The sequence below is a fragment of the Nansenia antarctica genome, assembly GCF_963989245.1.
Source record: "Nansenia antarctica genome assembly, chromosome: 11".
Lineage (NCBI taxonomy): Eukaryota > Metazoa > Chordata > Actinopteri > Argentiniformes > Microstomatidae > Nansenia > Nansenia antarctica.
The window spans coordinates 29,364,422-29,386,633 of record NC_137681.1 but is presented as its reverse complement, the minus strand read 5'-3'; the positions used below and the strand labels follow the sequence as shown (position 1 = coordinate 29,386,633).

The 22,212-nt window shown below is 40.8% G+C and overlaps 2 protein-coding genes across 3 annotated transcripts; one reads left to right on the top strand and one right to left on the bottom strand.

Annotated features, from left to right (window-relative positions):
• Nucleotides 1–889: 889 nt before the first annotated feature.
• pnpo (pyridoxamine 5'-phosphate oxidase) lies at nucleotides 890–10,262 on the bottom strand (the record flags this gene model as incomplete). Its single annotated transcript, XM_080541733.1, has 7 exons — nucleotides 890–1,058; nucleotides 1,572–1,642; nucleotides 2,190–2,318; nucleotides 2,506–2,559; nucleotides 8,634–8,733; nucleotides 9,228–9,352; nucleotides 10,083–10,262. The coding sequence occupies 7 exons, from the start codon at nucleotides 10,260–10,262 to the stop codon at nucleotides 890–892; spliced, it is 828 nt and encodes a 275-aa protein (XP_080397859.1).
• On the top strand, nucleotides 10,252–14,666 carry mrpl10 (mitochondrial ribosomal protein L10; the record flags this gene model as incomplete). Of its 2 annotated transcripts, none has more annotated exons than XM_080541735.1 (5): nucleotides 10,252–10,323; nucleotides 11,054–11,223; nucleotides 11,946–12,110; nucleotides 13,089–13,233; nucleotides 13,683–14,666. In XM_080541735.1, 4 exons carry the CDS (start codon nucleotides 11,068–11,070, stop codon nucleotides 13,925–13,927), a joined length of 711 nt encoding a protein of 236 aa, XP_080397861.1. In that variant the 3' UTR covers nucleotides 13,928–14,666. The 2 variants fall into 2 exon arrangements, with proteins under 2 accessions (XP_080397861.1, XP_080397860.1); XM_080541734.1 differs by lacking the exon at nucleotides 10,252–10,323 and adding an exon at nucleotides 10,552–10,591.
• Nucleotides 14,667–22,212: the final 7,546 nt, after the last annotated feature.

The following is a 22,212-nucleotide window of genomic DNA, read 5'->3' as shown; positions in this document are numbered from 1 at the left end:
AAACCATGACAAGTTCAACACAGAAATCACAACCTTATTGGCTATTTGACATTGCAGTAGAATTGGCATTGCAAGTGGAACTGGACCTTTTGATAACAAATTAGCAGCTTAGAAATGCATGTATTCCTGATCCTACTAGTATATAACAAATATACAAAAATAAGAAGAGAGAACTGGAACTGTTTTATCAAGCGAGGACAGTGTTCCTGGAGAGTGAGGTCATTCGAAACACGTTATCATTGGAGAAACGATTTGCTGTCAATCATTACCTTTCACCTAACTAACACTGGATCGACTTTGCACTTTGAGTCAAGACATCCAGAGCGTGCCGTACAGCATATTCTGATTCCAAACACTGTGCGTCACAAGTCACGCGACATACTGCATACATGAGGTTGCACATTCACGGTCTCCCTTGGTTGCCATGGAGACAACGCATGAAACACGCAATCACGTCTCCCAACCAATCAGACACTACTCCTCTCTACACGGAGAACAGCAACATATGGCTTGTTACATGAAACACCCTATAGCAGCTAGGCCACCAACATCAATGTGGTTTCTTTTTCCCATAAACATCAACATAAGAGGTTGTTACTGAAAGTTGATGATGATGACGATGACAATGATGACTGATTGATTGGTTGAATGATCATGACATCATGAGTTTTTTTTCGTTCTTTTCTTTTTTCTTTCTCCGGGGGATACGATACTCATCATGAGTGAGTTGTTTAGTATCAGTCAAAAGTTTGGACACGCTTCTTCATCAACCTCATTCAGTTGAACGGGAAAGTATGGCCCAAACGTTTGACTGGTACCGAATGCTCCAATCTCCAGCCTGCCCCCCCCCCCTCCTCTGTCCGTTCCTCCCCTGACGCAGCGGCCCTCCTCAGGGGGACAGCCGCTGGTACACCCAGCCCCCCTCCGCTCTGTGCTGGTACTGCTCCAGTACGGCCCCCTCCCCGTCCTTGGGCTGCGTGAAGATGATGCGGTCGTGGAGCCTGTTGGTCTGACCCTGCCAGAACTCGATGGAGAACGGCTTCACTATGTAGCCGCCCCTGTTAGAAAGGTGCAGGAAAGGCCCGGTTACAATTGACCAGGGGTGCAAAGTGGTGATGGCCCAAAAAGGTTTCACTTTTTTTTTTTTAAGCACAAAATATTTCAAATATATTTCAAACTTGCCCAGCGACATAACAATGGACCTTTCGCTAAGCCACGCCCCCTTTGAAAACTCGGACAAACAAACAACGCTTCACTGACTGACCGACCGTGACTGAATGACATTCAATGACTTACAATGGCGGGAGTTGGCAAATTTCAGATTTCTGATTTACCACAGCAAGTAATAGACATTTTACTTATAGACGTTTTTTTAAAGAGGACAAGAATATTTAGTCTAGAAGCTTTTCACAATCAGATATTAGCGAGTTTGTTTGTTTGTCCGAGTTTTCTGCCTGTAGTGACTTTTGCTGTGATACGATTGGACAATTTCTATTTGGAGGCGTGGCTTAGCGATAGGTCCATTCCTGGTCAAGTGGACCAAAGAGAGACAGAATACAGTACCAACATACCAGTAGTCAGGCATGGGCACGGCGCTGTCCTTGTACTGCTCCTCCAGCTCAGAGTTCTTCTGTCTTAGGTACTTCAAGAAGAAAACACACACACACATACACATACACATACACATACACATACACATACACATACACATACACATACACACACACATACACATACACATACACACATACACATACACATACACATACACATACACATACACATACACATACACATACACACACACACACACACATACACACATACACATACACACACACATACACACATACACATACACATACACATACACACACGTACACACACATACACACACATACACACACGTACACACACACATACACACACATTAATCAAAAGTGAGATTTTGAAAATGATAAGTAGTTTCCACCATGACAGCAGAGACCATGTGATTGTCAGAAGCATAGATGGTGTGTCGTCTTTGTACAACTGGGGAACACAGACCCCCCTGGTCCCATGCATATATTTCAGTATATATGGTCCCAGCGGGAATCGACAACCACAACCTAAGCATTGTCAGCACTATGGTAAAATGGTAAATGGACCCCCCCCCCCCCCCCCCACCTGGACCTCCGACTGGTCCTTACCTCTCTGTCAGGGACGGCGGTACTCTGCCTGCTGACCACCGCTCCTATCTGGCTGCTCTTGGGCCGGGAGTGAAAGTAGTCACAGGAGCTCTGGTAGGGGATGCGCTCCACGTTGCCCTCAATACGGATCTGGACAAAGACATTCTCCAGTGACTGTCTACTCAAACTCAACGAAATCCACAATTTTAGCACGTTAGCGCATTAAAAAACGCATTGTGACAACAGCTTTGAAACCATTCCATAATGCCAACTCATACATATTAAGCTGATAACAAAATGAGACTTCAAACAAGAGATATGGAGACTATTTATTTACCTGTCTGTTTAGGGGCTCCCAGTAGAACACCAGACATGCGTGGGGGTTGATCTCCTGCAAGATTGGAAGCAAACAGATCACATGTAAAACATGCTAAATGGACGGACTTCTATAGACTGACTTCTATAGACTGACTTCTATAGACTGACTTATATAGACTGACTTATATACACTGACTTATATAGACTGACTTATACAGACTGACTTATACAGACTGACTTATATAGACTGACTTCTATAGACTGACTTATATACACTGACTTATATAGACTGACTTATATAGACTGACTTATATAGACTGACTTATATAGACTGACTTCTATAGATGACTTCTATAGACTGACTTATATAGACTGACTTATATAGACTGACTTCTATAGACTGACTTATATAGACTGACTTATATACACTGACTTATATAGACTGACTTATATAGACTGACTCATATAGACTGACTTATATAGACTGACTTATATAGACTGACTTATATAGACTGACTTATATAGACTGACTTATATAGACTGACTTATATAGACTGACTTATATAGACTGACTTATATAGACTGACTTATATAGACTGACTTCAATAGACTGACTTATATAGACTGACTCATATAGACTGACTTATATAGACTGACTTATATAGACTGACTTATATAGACTGACTTATATAGACTGACTTCTATAGACTGACTTCTAAAGACTGACTTCTATAGATGACTTATATAGACTGACTCATATAGATGACTTATACAGACTGACTTATACAGACTGACTTATATAGACTGACTTATATAGACTGACTTATATAGACTGACTTATATAGACTGACTTATACAGACAGGCTTATATAGACTGACTTATACAGACTGACTTATATAGACTGACTTATATAGATGACTTATACAGACTGACTTATACAGACTGACTTATATAGACTGACTTATATAGACTGACTTATATAGACTGACTTATATAGACTGACTTATACAGACAGGCTTATATAGACTGACTTATATAGACTGACTTATATAGACTGGCTTATATAGACTGACTTATATAGACTGACTTATATAGACTGACTTATATAGACTGACTTATATAGATGACTTATATAGACTGGCTTATATAGACTGACTTATATAGATGACTTATATAGACTGGCTTATATAGACTGACTTATATAGACTGACTTATATAGACTGACTTATATAGACTGACTTCTATAGACTGACTTATATAGACTGACTTATATAGACTGACTTATATAGACTGACTTATATAGACTGACTTATACAGACAGGCTTATATAGACTGACTTATATAGATGACTTATATAGACTGGCTTATATAGACTGACTTATATAGACTGACTTCTATAGACTGACTTATATAGGCTGACTCATATAGACTGACTTATATAGGCTGACTTATATAGACTGACTTATATAGACTGACTTATATAGACTGACTTATATAGACTGACTTATATAGACTGACTTATATAGACTGACTTCTACAGACTGACTTCAATAGACTGACTTATATAGACTGACTTATATAGACTGACTTATATAGACTGGCTTATATAGACTGACTTATACAGACTGACTTATATAGACTGACTTATATAGACTGACTTATATAGACTGACTTCTATAGACTGACTTCCATAGACTGACTTATACAGACTGACTTATATAGACTGACTTATATAGACTGACTTATATAGACTGACTTATATAGATGACTTATACAGACTGACTTATATAGACTGACTTATACAGACTGACTTATATAGACTGACTTATATAGATGACTTATACAGACTGACTTATATAGACTGACTTATATAGACTGACTTCTATAGACTGACTTCCATAGACTGACTGATATAGACTGACTTATATAGACTGACTTATATAGACTGACTTATATAGACTGACTTATATAGACTGACTTATATAGACTGACTTATATAGATGACTTATACAGACTGACTTATATAGACTGACTTATACAGACTGACTTATATAGACTGACTTATATAGATGACTTATACAGACTGACTTATATAGACTGACTTATATAGACTGACTTCTATAGACTGGCTTATATAGACTGACTTATATAGACTGACTTATATAGACTGACTTCTATAGACTGACTTCCATAGACTGACTGATATAGACTGACTTATATAGACTGACTTATATAGACTGACTTATATAGACTGACTTATATAGACTGACTTATATAGATGACTTATACAGACTGACTTATATAGACTGACTTATATAGACTGACTTATATAGACTGACTTATATAGATGACTTATACAGACTGACTTATATAGACTGACTTCTATAGACTGACTTCCATAGACTGACTGATATAGACTGACTTATATAGACTGACTTATATAGACTGACTTATAGAGACTGACTTATAGAGACTGACTTATATAGACTGACTTATATAGACTGACTTATATAGATGACTTATAGAGACTGACTTATATAGACTGACTTATATAGACTGACTTATATAGATGACTTATACAGACTGACTTATATAGACTGACTTATATAGACTGACTTATATAGACTGACTTATATAGATGACTTATACAGACTGACTTATATAGACTGACTTATATAGACTGACTTATATAGACTGACTTATATAGATGACTTATACAGACTGACTTATACAGACTGACTTATATAGACTGACTTATATAGACTGACTTATACAGACTGCCTTATATAGACTGACTTATATAGATGACTTCTATAGACTGACTTATACAGACTGACTTATATAGACTGACTTATATAGACTGACTTATATAGACTGACTTATACAGACAGGCTTATATAGATGACTTATACAGACAGGCTTATATAGACTGACTTATACAGACTGACTTATATAGACTGACTTATATAGATGACTTATATAGACTGACTTATATAGACTGACTTCTATAGACTGACTTATATAGACTGACTTATATAGACTGACTTATATAGACTGACTTATACAGACAGGCTTATATAGACTGACTTATATAGACTGACTTATATAGACTGACTTCTATAGACTGGCTTATATAGACTGACTTATATAGACTGACTTATATAGACTGACTTATACAGACAGGCTTATATAGACTGACTTATATAGACTGACTTATATAGACTGACTTATATAGACTGACTTATATAGACTGACTTATATAGACTGACTTCTATAGACTGACTTCTATAGACTGACTTATATAGACTGACTTATATAGACTGACTTATATAGATGACTTATATAGACTGGCTTATATAGACTGACTTATATAGACTGACTTCTATAGACTGACTTCTATAGACTGACTTATATAGACTGACTTATATAGATGACTTATATAGACTGACTTATATAGACTGACTTATACAGACAGGCTTATATAGACTGACTTATATAGACTGACTTATATACACTGACTTATATAGACTGACTTATACAGACTGACTTATACAGACTGACTTATATAGACTGACTTATATAGACTGACTTCTATAGACTGACTTATATAGATGACTTATATAGACTGACTTATATAGATGACTTATATAGACTGACTTATATAGATGACTTATATAGACTGACTTATATAGACTGACTTCTATAGACTGACTTAAACAGACAGGCTTATATAGACTGACTTATACAGACTGACTTATATAGACTGACTTATATAGACTGACTTATATAGACTGACTTATATAGACTGACTTCAATAGACTGACTTATACAGACTGACTTATATAGACTGACTTATATAGACTGACTTATATAGACTGACTTATATAGATGACTTATATAGACTGGCTTATATAGACTGACTTATATAGACTGACTTATATAGACTGACTTATATAGACTGACTTAAACAGACAGGCTTATATAGACTGACTTATACAGACTGACTTATATAGACTGACTTATATAGACTGACTTATATAGACTGACTTATATAGACTGACTTCAATAGACTGACTTCTATAGACTGACTTATATAGACTGACTTATATAGACTGACTTATATAGACTGACTTATACAGACTGACTTATATAGACTGACTTCTATAGATGACTTATATAGACTGACTTATACAGACTGACTTCTATAGACTGACTTATATAGACTGACTTATATAGACTGACTTATACAGACTGACTTATATAGACTGACTTATATAGACTGACTTATATAGATGACTTATATAGACTGACTTATATAGACTGACTTATATAGACTGACTTTTGATTATGCATTCATGGGGGGACATGCATACAGGTAACAAGGGTAGGCGCAATAAGCCACGGCTTCAGCCTACACCTTTTTGGTCCTGATGTTATAAATTGTGACTATGTACATTTTCTTATATCTGTATTGTGAATTGTATAGGGGACCAAAATAAACATTCTCAATCAATCAATCAATCAAATCAAACTTATATAGATGACTTATATAGACTGGCTTATATAGACTGACTTATATAGACTGACTTCTATAGACTGACTTATATAGACTGACTTATATAGACTGGCTTATATAGACTGACTTCTATAGACTGACTTATATAGGCTGACTTATATAGACTGACTAATATAGACTGACTTATATAGACTGACATATAGACTGACTTATATAGATGACTTATATAGACTGACTTATATAGACTGACTTATATAGACTGACTTATATAGACTGACTTATATAGATGACTTATATAGACTGACTTATATAGACTGACTTATATAGACTGACTTATATAGACTGACTTATATAGACTGACTTATATAGACTGACTTATATAGACTGACTTATATAGATGACTTATATAGACTGACTTATATAGATGACTTATATAGACTGACTTATACAGACTGACTTATATAGATGACTTATATAGACTGACTTATACAGACTGACTTATATAGATGACTTATATAGACTGACTTATATAGATGACTTATATAGACTGACTTATATAGACTGACTTATATAGGCTGACTTATATAGACTGACTTATATAGATGACTTATATAGACTGACTTATATAGACTGACTTCTATAGACTGACTTATATAGATGACTTATATAGACTGACTTATATAGACTGACTTATATAGACTGACTTCTATAGACTGACTTCTATAGACTGGCTTATATAGACTGACTTAAACAGACAGGCTTATATAGACTGACTTATACAGACTGACTTATATAGACTGACTTATATAGACTGACTTATATAGATGACTTATATAGACTGACTTCTATAGACTGACTTATATAGACTGACTTATATAGACTGACTTCTATAGACTGACTTATATAGACTGACTTATATAGACTGACTTATATAGACTGACTCATATAGACTGACTTATATAGACTGACTTATACAGACTGACTTATATAGACTGACTTATATAGACTGACTAATATAGACTGACTTATATAGACTGACTTATATAGACTGACTTATATAGATGACTTATACAGACTGACTTATATAGACTGACTTATACAGACTGACTTATATAGACTGACTTATATTGACTGACTTATATAGACTGACTTATATAGCGCCTTATTCCAAAGCGCTTTACAACGGCCTCTCATTCACCCATTCACACCCACATTCACACTTCAATGGTGGCAAGCTAACATGCAAGGCGCCGACCCGCTCATTACGAGCAATTTGGGGTTCAGTGTCTTGCCCAAGGACACTTCGGCATGTGGCCTGCCGGGTTCGAACCGCCAAGCTGCCGACCTTACGATCATTAGATGCCGGCTCTACCTCCTGCGCCACAGCCGCCCCGCGTAAAAGACACGCTACTCATTCAGAAGCAGTTAGGCAGTGGCTAGCAGGAGAGAGCAGTGGTTAGTAGGAGAGAGCAGTGGCTAGTAGGAGAGAGCAGTGGCTAGTAGGAGAGAACAGTGGCTAGTAGGAGAGAACAGTGGTTAGTAGGAGAGAGCAGTGGCTAGTAGGAGAGAACAGTGGCTAGTAGGAGAGAGCTTTGAGTCTCATTCCAACTGAAAGGCAGAAACAACTAACCAGCTCTTCACCTTTGCGGCTCTTGTAGTTGGTAAAGAAGCGGAAGCCTTCGTTGCTGTAGCCTTTCAGCAGGACCATGCGGGCAGACGGGCGTCCATCCCTTTGTGGAGAAACACAGACTTTTTAGAGTTTAATTGATAAAAAAAAATATATTGACAATTGACAAGTCAACAAGAACTATTGTTAGGGGTTAGCAGTGGCGGACTCAGGCTGTTTGAAGGGCAGGGGCGAAAAGAAAAAAAGGGCACCTACTGCACAACATGGGACCCCATCAGTGCACATGGTCAAGTTTAGACCATTGGAAGGGCAGCCAATAGGGCACATCCTCTCATTTTGCCACTCAAAAGGGCACTTTAGTGCGACGTTTTTCAACTGTGGGGGCACATGGTCAAGTTTAGACCATTGGAGGGGCACCAATAGGGCACGTCCTCTCATTTTCGCCACTCAAAAGGGCATTTTTGCCACTCAAAAGGGCACTTAAGAGAGACGTTTTTCAACCGTGGGGGCACCAGGAGGGGCGGTCGCCCCCCCTGCCCCCCCCCCTGAGTCCGCCAGTGGGGGTTAGGGGTTCTAGGTTACGGAGGTGCTACTTACTTGGTAGCTGTGGCTATACACATCGCATTGGGCTCCCCGACACCAGGGCACTTGGTGGCGAGATCAAACCAATCACCGAACTGTTTGATGGGGTCCAGGGACACCAGATGGTCCTCCTCAAAGCACTGTGGCACATGGGAGACAAGTCATCAGATTGGCAAGGCAAGGCTAAAGTTTATTTGTATAGAACATTTCATACAACAGGGGCAATTCAAAGTGCTTTACATATATAGCCTTAAAAATACAGAAAAAGGAGGATAGTAAGAAAACAAAATGACAAGAATAGATACATATATAGGCTATAGAAAATAAATAGATACACATTTAACAACACACTAAGACAATGAATGAAAAGATGAATAGATAAATGTGTTATTACTGCAACTGTATTCAAGATTGACTGTAGCAGACATAGACCCTATGGGAAATTCAATAGCGTGTCCATTATGTAGGCTAAGTGTCTCTATCATTCTGTTACACTAGCTGAGGTGTCTTATTAAGCACATGTGCAAAGGGTGAGCTATACAAGTTGATGAGCTACGTCACAGCACTCATATGACACTGTACGTTGAGTGTAAGCCAATAATAGAATAACTCTCTTCATGTGTATTTGGCTGTGATGCATTGAACATGTTCAGGTCTTCACACATAGCCTACAAGTTGATTTGAGACTCAATAATGCACCATCGTGACCATTTGACCAACTATCCCCTGACCCCTGCACACACATGTGCATCCTTCAGCAATGTCTCCAATAGTCAGGTGACCTTGTTACTGGTTATTATCATACACAAGTTACACAACCATGGCATCATATTTACACAACCATGGCATCTGTATTCTGTCTGTCCTCACCTCCTCGTCTCCCTTGTATTTCTTCCGCATGTCACTGAGGTCCATGGCTGTAGAGGCGTCCGGCGATTTTGTGCAACAAGCCCGTTGGTATGCAGCTGTCAGAGAGGGGTCAGGTATCTGGATGAATCTCCCAATCTCACTGATGTGCTTTAATGCACTACCACTGAGAACGCGCCTCATGCTGGACACTGACGTAACCACGCTGGCTGTCTTACGTAACATGTTCGAGTTTCGTAACTCAGTAAGTAATGCATTTTAAATTGTATTATTATTATTATTATTATTTTATTATTGTATTTAATGTATTGTATTACCATGACTTTATTTGGTTTATTTCAACGAAACAAAAATTATGATTTCAGGCTCATTTTAGTGCCAGATGTAGAACGCGATGACATCGATAAGATAAACAATTTATCGATTACTCGTGTCTGGTTAATCCGCCGTTTCACGTTTCTTCCTGTGAAAGATGGCGGCGACCTTGTGTGGCAAGCTGCTACCCAAACAGGGTAACGTTTTTATATGATTCTAACACTGTCTTTTACCTATTCTAACACTGTCTTTTACCTATTCTAACACTGTCCTTTACAGCCGGAGATAGACTGGATATCTAGCTACATAACGTGTCTGTGTTGGTAGCCAATGATCCAGCAGGTTTGCTTCACTCAGAACAGCAGTGAAACAGCGTGAGTCTGGTGGAGGGATGCAGGGATGCAGGTTGACATGTTGTAGTGAGATATATCTCAATAAAGGAACATCCACATGTACACTTCCATCCCATGTGGCAGTTTCTTCCCCCCACATCCATCCTATTTGTTCCCGTTGTATTGACAGTATGACAGCAGCAGTCTGAATCCATTCTACTTCCCCACCAAGCTCAGGAGGAGACCGAGGAGGTCATGAACACCCATGTTGATGTTGTAGCATACATACACGTGTCTAAACTCTCTCATCTTCTCCTTCACCCTCAGCATGGCTGCCCTTGATGCAGAGTGTCCGCCACGGGTCGAAGGCAGTGACCCGCCATAGGAAGCCCATGCACATCCTCAAACAGAAGCTGATGGCTGTCACGGAATACATTCCCCCCAAACCAGCAGCCCCTCCAGGGGCTTTGGCCCCCCGCCCCCGCCCAGCCCCGGAGGTCTGGGACACTGACTCTTTATACCTACATTTATTAACATGTTTGTCATCTAGCAGACGCCTTATTCCAAAGCGACTTACAGTCGATACATTTGACTAAGCAAGTGAATCATCAATTCACCAGTTGTAGCAGGAAGAGTAATCTAGCTCAGGCCAGGGGCCATTGGCAGTCGTCGTGATAGAATAATAATAAAAAAAGATATATAATAATATATATATATATATATATATATATATATATATATATATATATATATATATAAAATGGACACAGTATAGGGGGAAGCAGGTGTCTCGAGGCACAGTGCTGGGGGGTAGTAGATGTCTCAGGAGACACAGTGCTGGGGGGTAGTAGATGTCTCAGGAGGAGCAGTTAAGGTGTAGCCTGAAGAGATTCCTGATTATTAGTGATGACACCGCTTTGGTTTATTTTGCAGGCTAGATGTGTCGGACCGGGCCCTCAGTTTCATCACTATGTTTCGTACGCTGCGTTCGTAGATTCGCTCTGAGAGCGCCGGAGCGCACACTGGGCTCAAACGTCCTAAAAGGACCAAGTCATTTGATTGGACAAGAGGCGTTCCCATGTGTGCTGATCAGATTTCCTGAGCGAATTTACGAACACAGCCATAGTGAGTTTGTTGCATGCAACTCCAGTGACAATTGTTGCTCAAAACAAAACATCATCCCAGTTCTTCCTTGTTCCCCCTCTCTCTGCTCCATCAGGACAGCGGGCTGGTGCTCATCTTGAAGAAGGAAGTGAAGACCATGTTCCAGGAGTGTAAGATGATCGCTGTCGTCCAGAACAACTCCACCAACTCAGAGGACATGTTGAGCATCAAACACAGGCTCCATAAACACGGCATCACCATCAAGTTTATCCCCAACCAGGTAGAGCAACAACGTCTTAGCCTGGCTCCAGTTTTACGGTGGTTAGAACTGTCTTCCAATATCTTACCTCATTTTAAAATAAACTTCCAACAGGTCATAGTTGACTGTTGTTCCCCCCCCCCCCCCACACACACACACACACACACACACACACACACGTGCATACACAGACACACACAACCCCCCCCTCTCTCTCTCTCTCTCTTTTCACACTATTGTGTGTGTTAGTTGACTTTATTTATTTTAATACAGTCTGTTTCAATACAGTCTGGCCTTATTCATCCAGAATGTATGACAAGACAGCTGTAGTCGTTCTAGTATGTAGCTAAAGCACATATTGATCTGATTCTGCAATGAAGGCTAGTAATCCATGTAAGGCCAGTGTTTTGTCCATAATGGCAAATTGTGCATTGTATTTATATCAAGGATGTTACAATATAACTTAGGGGGGTAGTGGTGGCCTAGCAAATATGTTCAAGGGCCTAGAGCATAGTGAGTTGGACTGGTGATCAGAAGGTTATGAGTTCATAGTTACTCCAGGTGGGGGGGTGGGGGCTGTCCCTGTGTTCTCTCATTCTAAATCGCTTTGGAAAAAAGCGTCTGCTAAATGGTTAAAATGTCAATGTAAATAATAATAATCATAATAATAACATTATTTGTATAGCGCTTTTCCTGCAAACGTTGCAGCTCAAAGTGCTCCAATCATTATACAATCTTAATTTTATTATTTTTTAATTTAAAGGCAATATTAAAAGGATGGGTTTTTAGAATCATAATTTAATTATTTAGTCATTTAAAGGCAATATTAAACAGATGGGTTTTTAGTCTTGACTTGAACATATTTGCTGAAGTTGCATCCCTAATGTAAACTGGCAGTGCATTCCACAATCTGGGTGCATAAAATGAGAATGCAGCTTCACCAAAATCTCTTCTTTTGCACCTAAATGCACTGATGTTTGTATGTGTGTGTCTCCACAGGTGATGAGGTCGTTCCTGGCCGGCAGCTCTTACAGTAACATGGCACCTCTCTTCATCGGTCAGACGGTGGTGTTCGTCAGTAACGAGCCGAAGGTGAAGGAGATGCTAACGACCCTACGGAGAAGCCCCCAGATGGTGCTGCTAGGTGTGTAGATAGGACCTCTTCAATCCACTGTTGTGGGGATTAGACCCTGTGGTGATTTGTCACGTCATCTCTTGGCCCATACAATAGAAAATGCACTTTTTTGTTGCCTTGACCTAAATGAACCCTGCTGTCGTCTTAGAGCCTTTATGACGTGTCTAAACACAACTGTTGTGTCTAAACAAACTACTGGAAATGTGACAGTTCAAGCTACTAATGTCTCACCTCCTTCTCTCCTCCTGCTCTTCCCCCTCTCTCCTCCTGCTCTCCCTCCTCTCTCCTCCTGCTCTCCCTCCTCTCTCCTCCTGCTCTCCCTCCTCTCTCCTCCTGCTCTCCCTCCTCTCTCCTCCTGCTCTCCTCCTGCTCTCCCTCCTCTCTCCTCCTGCTCTCCCTCCTCTCTCCCCCCTCTCTCCCTCCTCTCTCCCCCCTCTCTCCCTCCTCCCCCCCCCCAGGTGCCTGTGTGGAGAGCACGTTGCTGAGTCGTCAGGGGGTGTTGAACTACTCCAAGCTGCCCTCCATGACGGTGGTCCGGGGGGAGCTGGTCAGCGGCCTGACCCTGCTGACCTCCCAGACGTCCTCCCTGCTCCACCGCCACCCGGCCCGCCTCTCTGCGCTGCTCCAGCAGTACCTCACACAGCAGGAGGGGGGCGCCGCCACAGAGGCCTCCCCCAAGCCAGAGGAGGCGTCTTCTGCGTAGGAAGGAAGCTACATTCACCCCTATGGGGGAAGGGGATGGGGATGTTAACATGGGGGCTTTGGTAGGGGTTGAAGAAGGGGTCTTCAGTGTCTTCAGACTTGACTTCCTGCCCCAGTGACTCTTTATTTCAATGTCCCCCCTGCAGAGTTAAATATCTGGACTATCACTGCAAGAACTTTTACACAACCTCTTAAAGCGGTTTCCACGTTGGAGACTTTTTTGTTGTTGTTGTGTATGTTTTGTTCTATTTAAGGGTCTTAGTGGCCGTACTGTACTGAAAATAAATAATGTAAATGTTATTGCAGCCTTCAGTCTTGTGACACGTTCTAGTGTTTTTGGTTCCGCATATCAGCAACCAATCAAAATGTTCAGACTTTCCTTTTGAAACACGGAACTACGTTTCAACATTGTTGAGAATCACAACAAAAACTCACTAGTCAAGCCAAAATGCTGCAACAACGCAATGGATTGGGTGAGTAATCCCCCACTGCTACCTCGTTAACTACAACACTACTTTACATTGTTAGCAGGCTCACACAACAAGCTGTGTTAGTCGACTAGCGATGTGTCATTGGTTTTCAACAACGTAGAAATGTATTCACATTTGTCGAAAGAAAAGGCCGATCATTACATCGGATCCACGATATGAGGACCAAAGCATTAGAACGTGTCACATATCATTCTGATGCCTTAATGGGATTTTGTCAAAAGTTGTATTAGTCTGTTCAAAAGCAGTGATTGCAGGAAAGAAAGAAATGGTAAAAGGTTTTGATTAAAATGTGACAGCAGCTGGTGTTTTGGTCCCCAAGTAGGGCACGGTCATTTTTTTAATGAAAGTGCAATCAGCTTTCAAATGATGTGTCATACATTGAAAGTAGTTGAAGAAAGGCTTGAATGTTGGTACACCTCAAATCAACAAGCAGAGAAAAAGTTCTTCAGGTTTTTCACACTTCTCACAGGCAGGTAATGGGTGGGAACAATAGCTGGTTAATGGTGAATGGACTGACTTATTCTAAAGCGCTTTACAATGGCCTCTCATTCACACATTCACACACCCATTCACACACCAATGGCAAGCTACCATGCAAGGCGCCAGCCTGCTCATTGGGAGCAATTTGGCAATTGACAAAAGCTGGTTAACTCCATCCCCTAACCACTCCCCCACTAGACTACCTGTCAATCAGTCAGTGAGGTTGTCAGCTAACCCTCAGGAAACAAACTTGCTTGTTTAAATTATTGCTAAATAGATTCAAGATTCTTTATTGGCACATATAACAAGTACATTGGAATGCTTACTTCCCATTCACTCCTGCAGTATAAATTCTAAACATAGATTCTCAACCATAAGTAAAACATTTGGAAACAATAAGCACAGTAGAAAGTAACAGCAGTAAGTAAGAATGATCAATACTATGACACATGGTGGGTGGTGATGTATTATTATAATATATATATAATATATTCAGTGGGACTTTGGTGGAGGGCATGTGATGTTTCGCGCCTCGTCAGAACAGTAATCTCGGATATACTCAAAAAGATATTTCTGCCTGGCCAGGTCCAGTCCGGGGGGGGCTTGCACAGGAAGACCGTCTATGGGGGGACGGACGTCAGCGCTGAGCAGCAGCTGAAACTCCACCGGTTCTGCATCACAGTGTTCTGTGGCCATGACCACTCCAGGTCTCTTGGCATCAAAGCTGTAAGAAAACAGAAGCAAGACAGTACAATTAAAATAATGCCCACTGTTACCCACACTGATTTCACTAAATACTACCGTCACAAAATAGAATAGCTTATACAAGGATAATGACCTGAAGTGCTGGTAAGTGTTAATGTGTGGCAGCTTCCTGAAGTAGCTACCCAGATGCTGCTGCCAGTCGTAGCTTTCCACCAGCACTGTGCCGTCCTCCAGCCCTACAAGCTGGGGGATGTTGACTTGCTTCACGGGAGAGCTGTCCCTCACCACCCTGGCAATGTCTGACAGAGTGTTCACCCTGGTCTTCCTGAAGCACTGCTTCACCAGTCCAAAGCACCAGTCGGGGCCAAACTTGGTGTGGCCCGCAATCAGGAAGTGGAGACCCAGCTTCAGGTGAAGGTTGTGCATAGTCCTCCAGGCGCAGTACCACAGCACCAGATCTTTCTTGCTTTGCCCGCTGCAATGAAGGTCCACGTTTGTTTCTCCGACGCCATAGTTGTTGAAAAAGTGATTGATGTAGTTGATGACGGCGTTGCTGCTCTTGCTTGACGACATCCCTTCGTCGATCAGGTAGTTCACTTGCTTCGGCATCCCTTCGCAGGAGACACCAAACAGGCCACACTTGCGTGGAGTCAAAAAGTACATGGGCCCAGGATGATGAGGTTCAGTAGGGAAGTGCACCTGAGAGAGAAAGGAGAGATTAGATACATTGGAAAATCAAACATCTGTAGTGTGTTTTGGTCAACCAAATCAACGGTTTGTCATAGGATGAACTTCTTCTCACCTGTTGTGCAAAATCAAAACTGTAGTGCATGGTGATGTGCCTGCTGGCAGGCTTGGAGGGCCACAGAGACAGGTGCAACTCCTCACAGGTCTTGGTGCAGGCAGCGTTCATGCCCTGGTAGAAGGAGCGCTCCTTCACCACCAGGTCCAGGTGCTGCTCCTGCCTCTTCAGCGTGGCCGACTTCACCTCGTCCGGCAGATTGGCACTTCGGTGCAGCTGGTAATTGTTCCTCTGGCACTGCCAGCACAGATCTGCCCGTGGTATGGTGCTGGTGATCTGAGGCAGCAAAGACTTCCACAGCCTTTGGAAGCTGCACAGACCAACAACACGCTCCCCTGCAACAGACAGAATTTACAGTAATTTATAATTTTAATAATTTTGCCATTTAGCAGACGCTTTTATCCAAAGCGACTTACAATTACGAATTACAGGGACATTCCCCCTGGAGTAACTGAGGGCTAAGTGCCTTACCCAAGGGCACACTAGTAGTGGTGTGGCTTCAGGCGGGATTTGAACTCACAACCTTCCGATCACAAGTCCAACTCACTATCCACTAGACCACCACTACCCCGACAGTGAGACTAGGGCTTAGTTCACACAGCCGGTCTTGATGCTCAATTCCGATTTTTTTACACAGATGCGATTTTTTTTGTTTGGCAGTTCACCTTACTTTTAAAATGTGACCTATATTTGTACTCGCTGCTATACTTGCGTCTAGAGTGCAGGGTTGTCAGATGAGGCGGGTTACCGCCGAATGGGCTACTGGATTTAGCGGTTATAGACTGGTTAGGCTGTAAATTGTCAATCCCATCTGGCAACCCTGCTAGAGTGACTTAAAAGTCATTAAACACGACTTGACAGTTCAGACAGCGGGCGCGTTGCTAAATATCAGATATGTATCTAATATAATACCACCTCTGAACGACCCAGGTCGGATTTAAAAAAGTCAGATTTCATGTGACTTGCGCTGTTCACACAGACATGCATAAATCAGACTTGAGTCACATGTCGGCAAAAAAAAAAAAGACGTGGTCATATTTCACTGCCGTGTGAACGAAGCCTATGAGATTGGATTACATAAGGGTGTACATACATACCTTACATCCACACAACATTTCATTTAGAAAAGCATTGAACTTCTCTAGAATCTAGCACACTTCGGGGGTGGGGGGGGGGTTTCCATCAACGTTGCTAAAGGAAGATCCAGGCTTATTTTTTGATAACTCATTATCAGAATATGCCTGGGTTTCTCCTTTAGCGACATTGATGGAATACCCCCCAGAACATGAGACTGTTATACACAACGTTGACACGTACCAAGACTGTTCTACACAACGTTGACACATACCAAGACTGTTCTACACAACGTTGACACATACCAAGACTGTTCTACACAACGTTGACACGTACCAAGACTGTTCTACACAACGTTGACACATACCAAGACTGTTCTACACAACGTTGACACATACCAAGACTGTTCTACACAACGTTGACACGTACCAAGACTGTTCTACACAACGTTGACACATACCAAGACTGTTCTACACAACGTTGACACATACCAAGACTGTTCTACACAACGTTGACACATACCAAGACTGTTCTACACAACGTTGACACATACCAAGACTGTTCTACACAACGTTGACACATACCAAGACTGTTCTACACAACGTTGACACGTACCAAGACTGTTATACACAACGTTGACACATACCAAGACTGTTCTACACAACGTTGACACGTACCAAGACTGTTCTACACAACGTTGACACGTACCAAGACTGTTCTACACAACGTTGACACGTACCAAGACTGTTCTACACAACGTTGACACGTACCAAGACTGTTCTACACAAGACTGTTCTACACAACGTTGACACGTACCAAGACTGTTCTACACAAGACTGTTATACACACGTACCAAGCCTCACAACAGCATCTTTGTAGAGGAGCCAAACTGAGGATTTGGTGACGTTAGTTGGCAGCAGCTTTGCACTCACGTCCCTGTGCCCAGGGTGTCGGCCAGGCAGGACGATGGCGTGGTCTTCTGCGTAGTTGGCTATGAACGCCACAACTCTCTTGATGTCCTCAGGGTCCAGAAAGTTCTTGTTTGTCTTTATTGGCTTCCTCCTCTTGGTCAGGCGTGGTACTGCACCATGCTCCTTGTAGGCTTGGGCAATGGACTGGAGGAGGTTTTTGCTGATCCTGAACAAAATAAAACACACTGGTTTCAGACTGTGCTGCATCAAACTACTAGCAGCAACAACAACAACAACAACAGTTAGTGGGCTGATAAACAAATATCTAAATAAACAGAAAACACTGGCTACAATGCTAACAATATTAGATACAATGTTAGATACAATGTTTGTAATGTTTAGTAACAATGTTAGCTAACCTTAGCCGAGCAGGCTAATGCATGACCCCCTATAAGATGATAGCTGCTCTGCATGTTTAGATGAACATCACAACATGCTAAAAAGACACAACTCCATCACACACAGGCACTGAGCATAAACAGACATGCATTAGGCCTCTACAGTTTAGATGTTTGCTAATGTGTATTTTATTGATCACTATTGTTCTTATTATTATTATTATTATTATTATGTGTGATGCTGTGTGGATGTTAAAGCACTTTGAGCTACAACGTTTGCAGGAAAAGTGCTCTACAAAAAAAGCTTGTTATTATTCTGATCATCACCACCAGACTCACCCGAGGACAAAGCAGAAGGTGTTCCTGCAGACCACCGTCCCGTGCACCGTGTATGTGGTCCGGTTAAACTTCCTCTTCCTAGACACTTTCTTGGCGGACTGGGTCATGTCGGAGTCGTTCATGGCGGTCAGGATGGTGCCCAGCACCAGCATGTCTCTGTTGTCCGCCGTCAGGGAGGCGGTGTTCAGCCTGGTGCTGGAGATCAGGTCCGGGCACAGCTTCTGGCTGCAGGAGGGAGAGGGATGGGGCAGCTCTGCGTGCTCGTGTCTCCGTCTCTGGTGACACTTGCAGTCAAAGTTGACGATCTTCTCCATTTCCTTCGCGCGGTCTCTGTCCACGGTGACATTGTCGAGGGATTTCAAAACCTTCTCGATGCCATACGCCATGCCAGGGTCCTGCTCCCCCTCCTCCTCCTCCTGGTCTGAACCCAGGCTGTGGTTGAAGTCCAGGTCCAGGTCCATGATGTTGTCCTCGTCGTCCCCCTCGCCGTCTGAGGAGCCGGAGTCGGAGGAGGTGACCCTACTCATGCAGTAGTCCAGGATGAACGTGTCCATCAGCTCTCCGCTGTCGATGCTCCTGCCCGCTGCAGAGATGTTGCTGATGGCGGTGGCCAGAGCCTGGGTCTGGGGGTCCTCCATGGTGAGGAGGTGAGCCTGGGTCTGGGGGTCCTCCATGGTGAGGAGGTGAGCCTGGGTCTGGGGGTCCTCCATGGTGAGGAGGTGAGCCTGGGTCTGGGACTCCTCCATGGTGAGGGAGGCAGTGGAGAAGACAACGCGGTCAGGCGCCTTTATGTATGGGAGTGGTTTCAGGCGAAACTCCTTCTTCTTCTTCTGTTTGGATTGAACGGCAGCTTGCAATCCTTAACGTTGCCACTACTGCCATCTACTGGGTTTATCCAGCTACTACATTGTCCAGCTCGGTCAAAGTCTCCCTGTCAGCCCAGTTCTCTTGAGTAAACTGACTAGACACATACCCAGCCATCACCTTGTCTTGAGATGTCTTAAGATGTCTTAATTAACCAATTTGTCTGTCAAGATGTCTTAAGTCGTCTTAAGACCTAACCTGAAGACATGCACTCATGCACTCACTTAAGACATGGAGCATAAGAGCCATATTTTCTGTGTCTTGAAGACACAGAACATCTTGAGGTGTCTTAAGACACTGAATGTCAATGTCTTAAGACAGTCAGGCGATCTTGTTCCAATTGGAATAATTCAAGTATAATAATGAATTATCCTATTATATATTTTACATTATGAATTACTTAATAATAATTCAATTGGTGTGTCCCAGGACAAAAAATGCATGTCATGTGGATAAAAGGTATTAACTGTGAAGTTTAAGTGTTTTCAACATGATGAGCATAAACAACGAGTGACATCTCTGGGAAGTTGATAAAACATTTAATACAAGTACAATTAAATAGAAAAGTACAAAATAGTGTAATACAAGTAAATACAGTGTATTAAATATGAAAACAAGTAAATAGTATAATAAATATTAATTAATGAAATAAATAGAATAAATATATATCAAATATATTATATTATTAAATATATTAAATTATTATATACAATTTCATTGTTATCTTTTATAATTTTAATTTTGCCATTTAGCAGACGCTTTTATCCAAAGCGACTTACAATTATGAATTACAGGGACATTCCCCCTGGAGTAACTGAGGGCTAAGTGCCTTACCCAAGGGCACACTAGTAGTGGTGTGGCTTCAGGCGGGATTTGAACTCACAACCTTCCGATCCCAAGTCCAACTCACTATCCATTAGACCACCACTACTAATATTATTATTAATTATTATTTAAATAATTATTAAAATTATTACAATTATTTATAAAAATTATTATCTTTTAAAATATGTAACAAATCATTAAATATTAAAACAAGTAAATAGTATAATAAATATTAATTAAACAAATAGAATAAATATGTAACAAATATATTATATTATTACATATATTAAATTATTATATACAATTTCATTTTTATCTTTTTAAATATGTAACAAATCATTAAATATTAAAACAAGTAAATAGTATAAATATTAATTAAATAAATAGAATAAATATATAACAAATATATTATATTATTAAATATATTAAATTATTACGGTATATACAATTTCATTTTTATAAAATATGGGAGGGAACGGGAGGGAACTGAACGAGTCATGCCACAGCATGACAGCCGTTTATGTAACAAATAATTTTAAAAAACGGTATTTTTTATTCCTTTACATCCCTAGATTATGTTTTGATATGATATACCTTTTGGTTTGGCAGCTTATTAGTGGTTATCACCTCTTAAAGGTATGGACTGCTTTTCTTAAAAAAAAGAGTTTTGCCATAAAAAGTCCCCTGCCATATCTTGCTCCCCTTCGTATGATTCGCTCGTAGGTCGGGCTGTGGTTGTGATAGAGACGTGAGACCAGAGGGCTTTTTACGCACCTGAGTCTCCTGAACAGTAGATATCGACCCCTAGTCGATCAGACCTTCTTAGGCTGAGCAATGGTCACGTTTCCGCACCTACCCCTCTGTAATATTGTTTCTTTTTTCTTGTATTGTTTCTTTTTTGTAATGTATTTGCCTTACCTTGATTCCTAGATAAATGGTTCAAAAGGAAAACATTAAGTTAACAAATGTAAAACTGCACTGTTTGAATTGTAAATTATTTGTAGAAGACTAAACAGGTGTAGCATTTTTGCCCACCTAGTGCCTTAACTAGTGCGGGTCTCTGAAATAGAGGAATACATATAGTTTGACATTAAATTACCAACCTTATTCTAAACTAAAATATTGTCAGGGTGCAGTAATTGGGGCAGATCTCATTACAACTTAGAGGCGCTACAAACAAGGAATCTTCTGTAAATTTAACGTAAATTGAGTTACATTAATATTACTACAATATCATTAATATAATAATTAATATAATATTACTACATACCCTGTCTCAAGCCTGGGTACACAGCAGGCTACAGAGTGCTACAGATTAAAAACAAAAAAACAGCCTAAAACATAATCAGTTAAAAACATTTAACTTTAACAAAAACAAAACAAAACAAATCACAAGA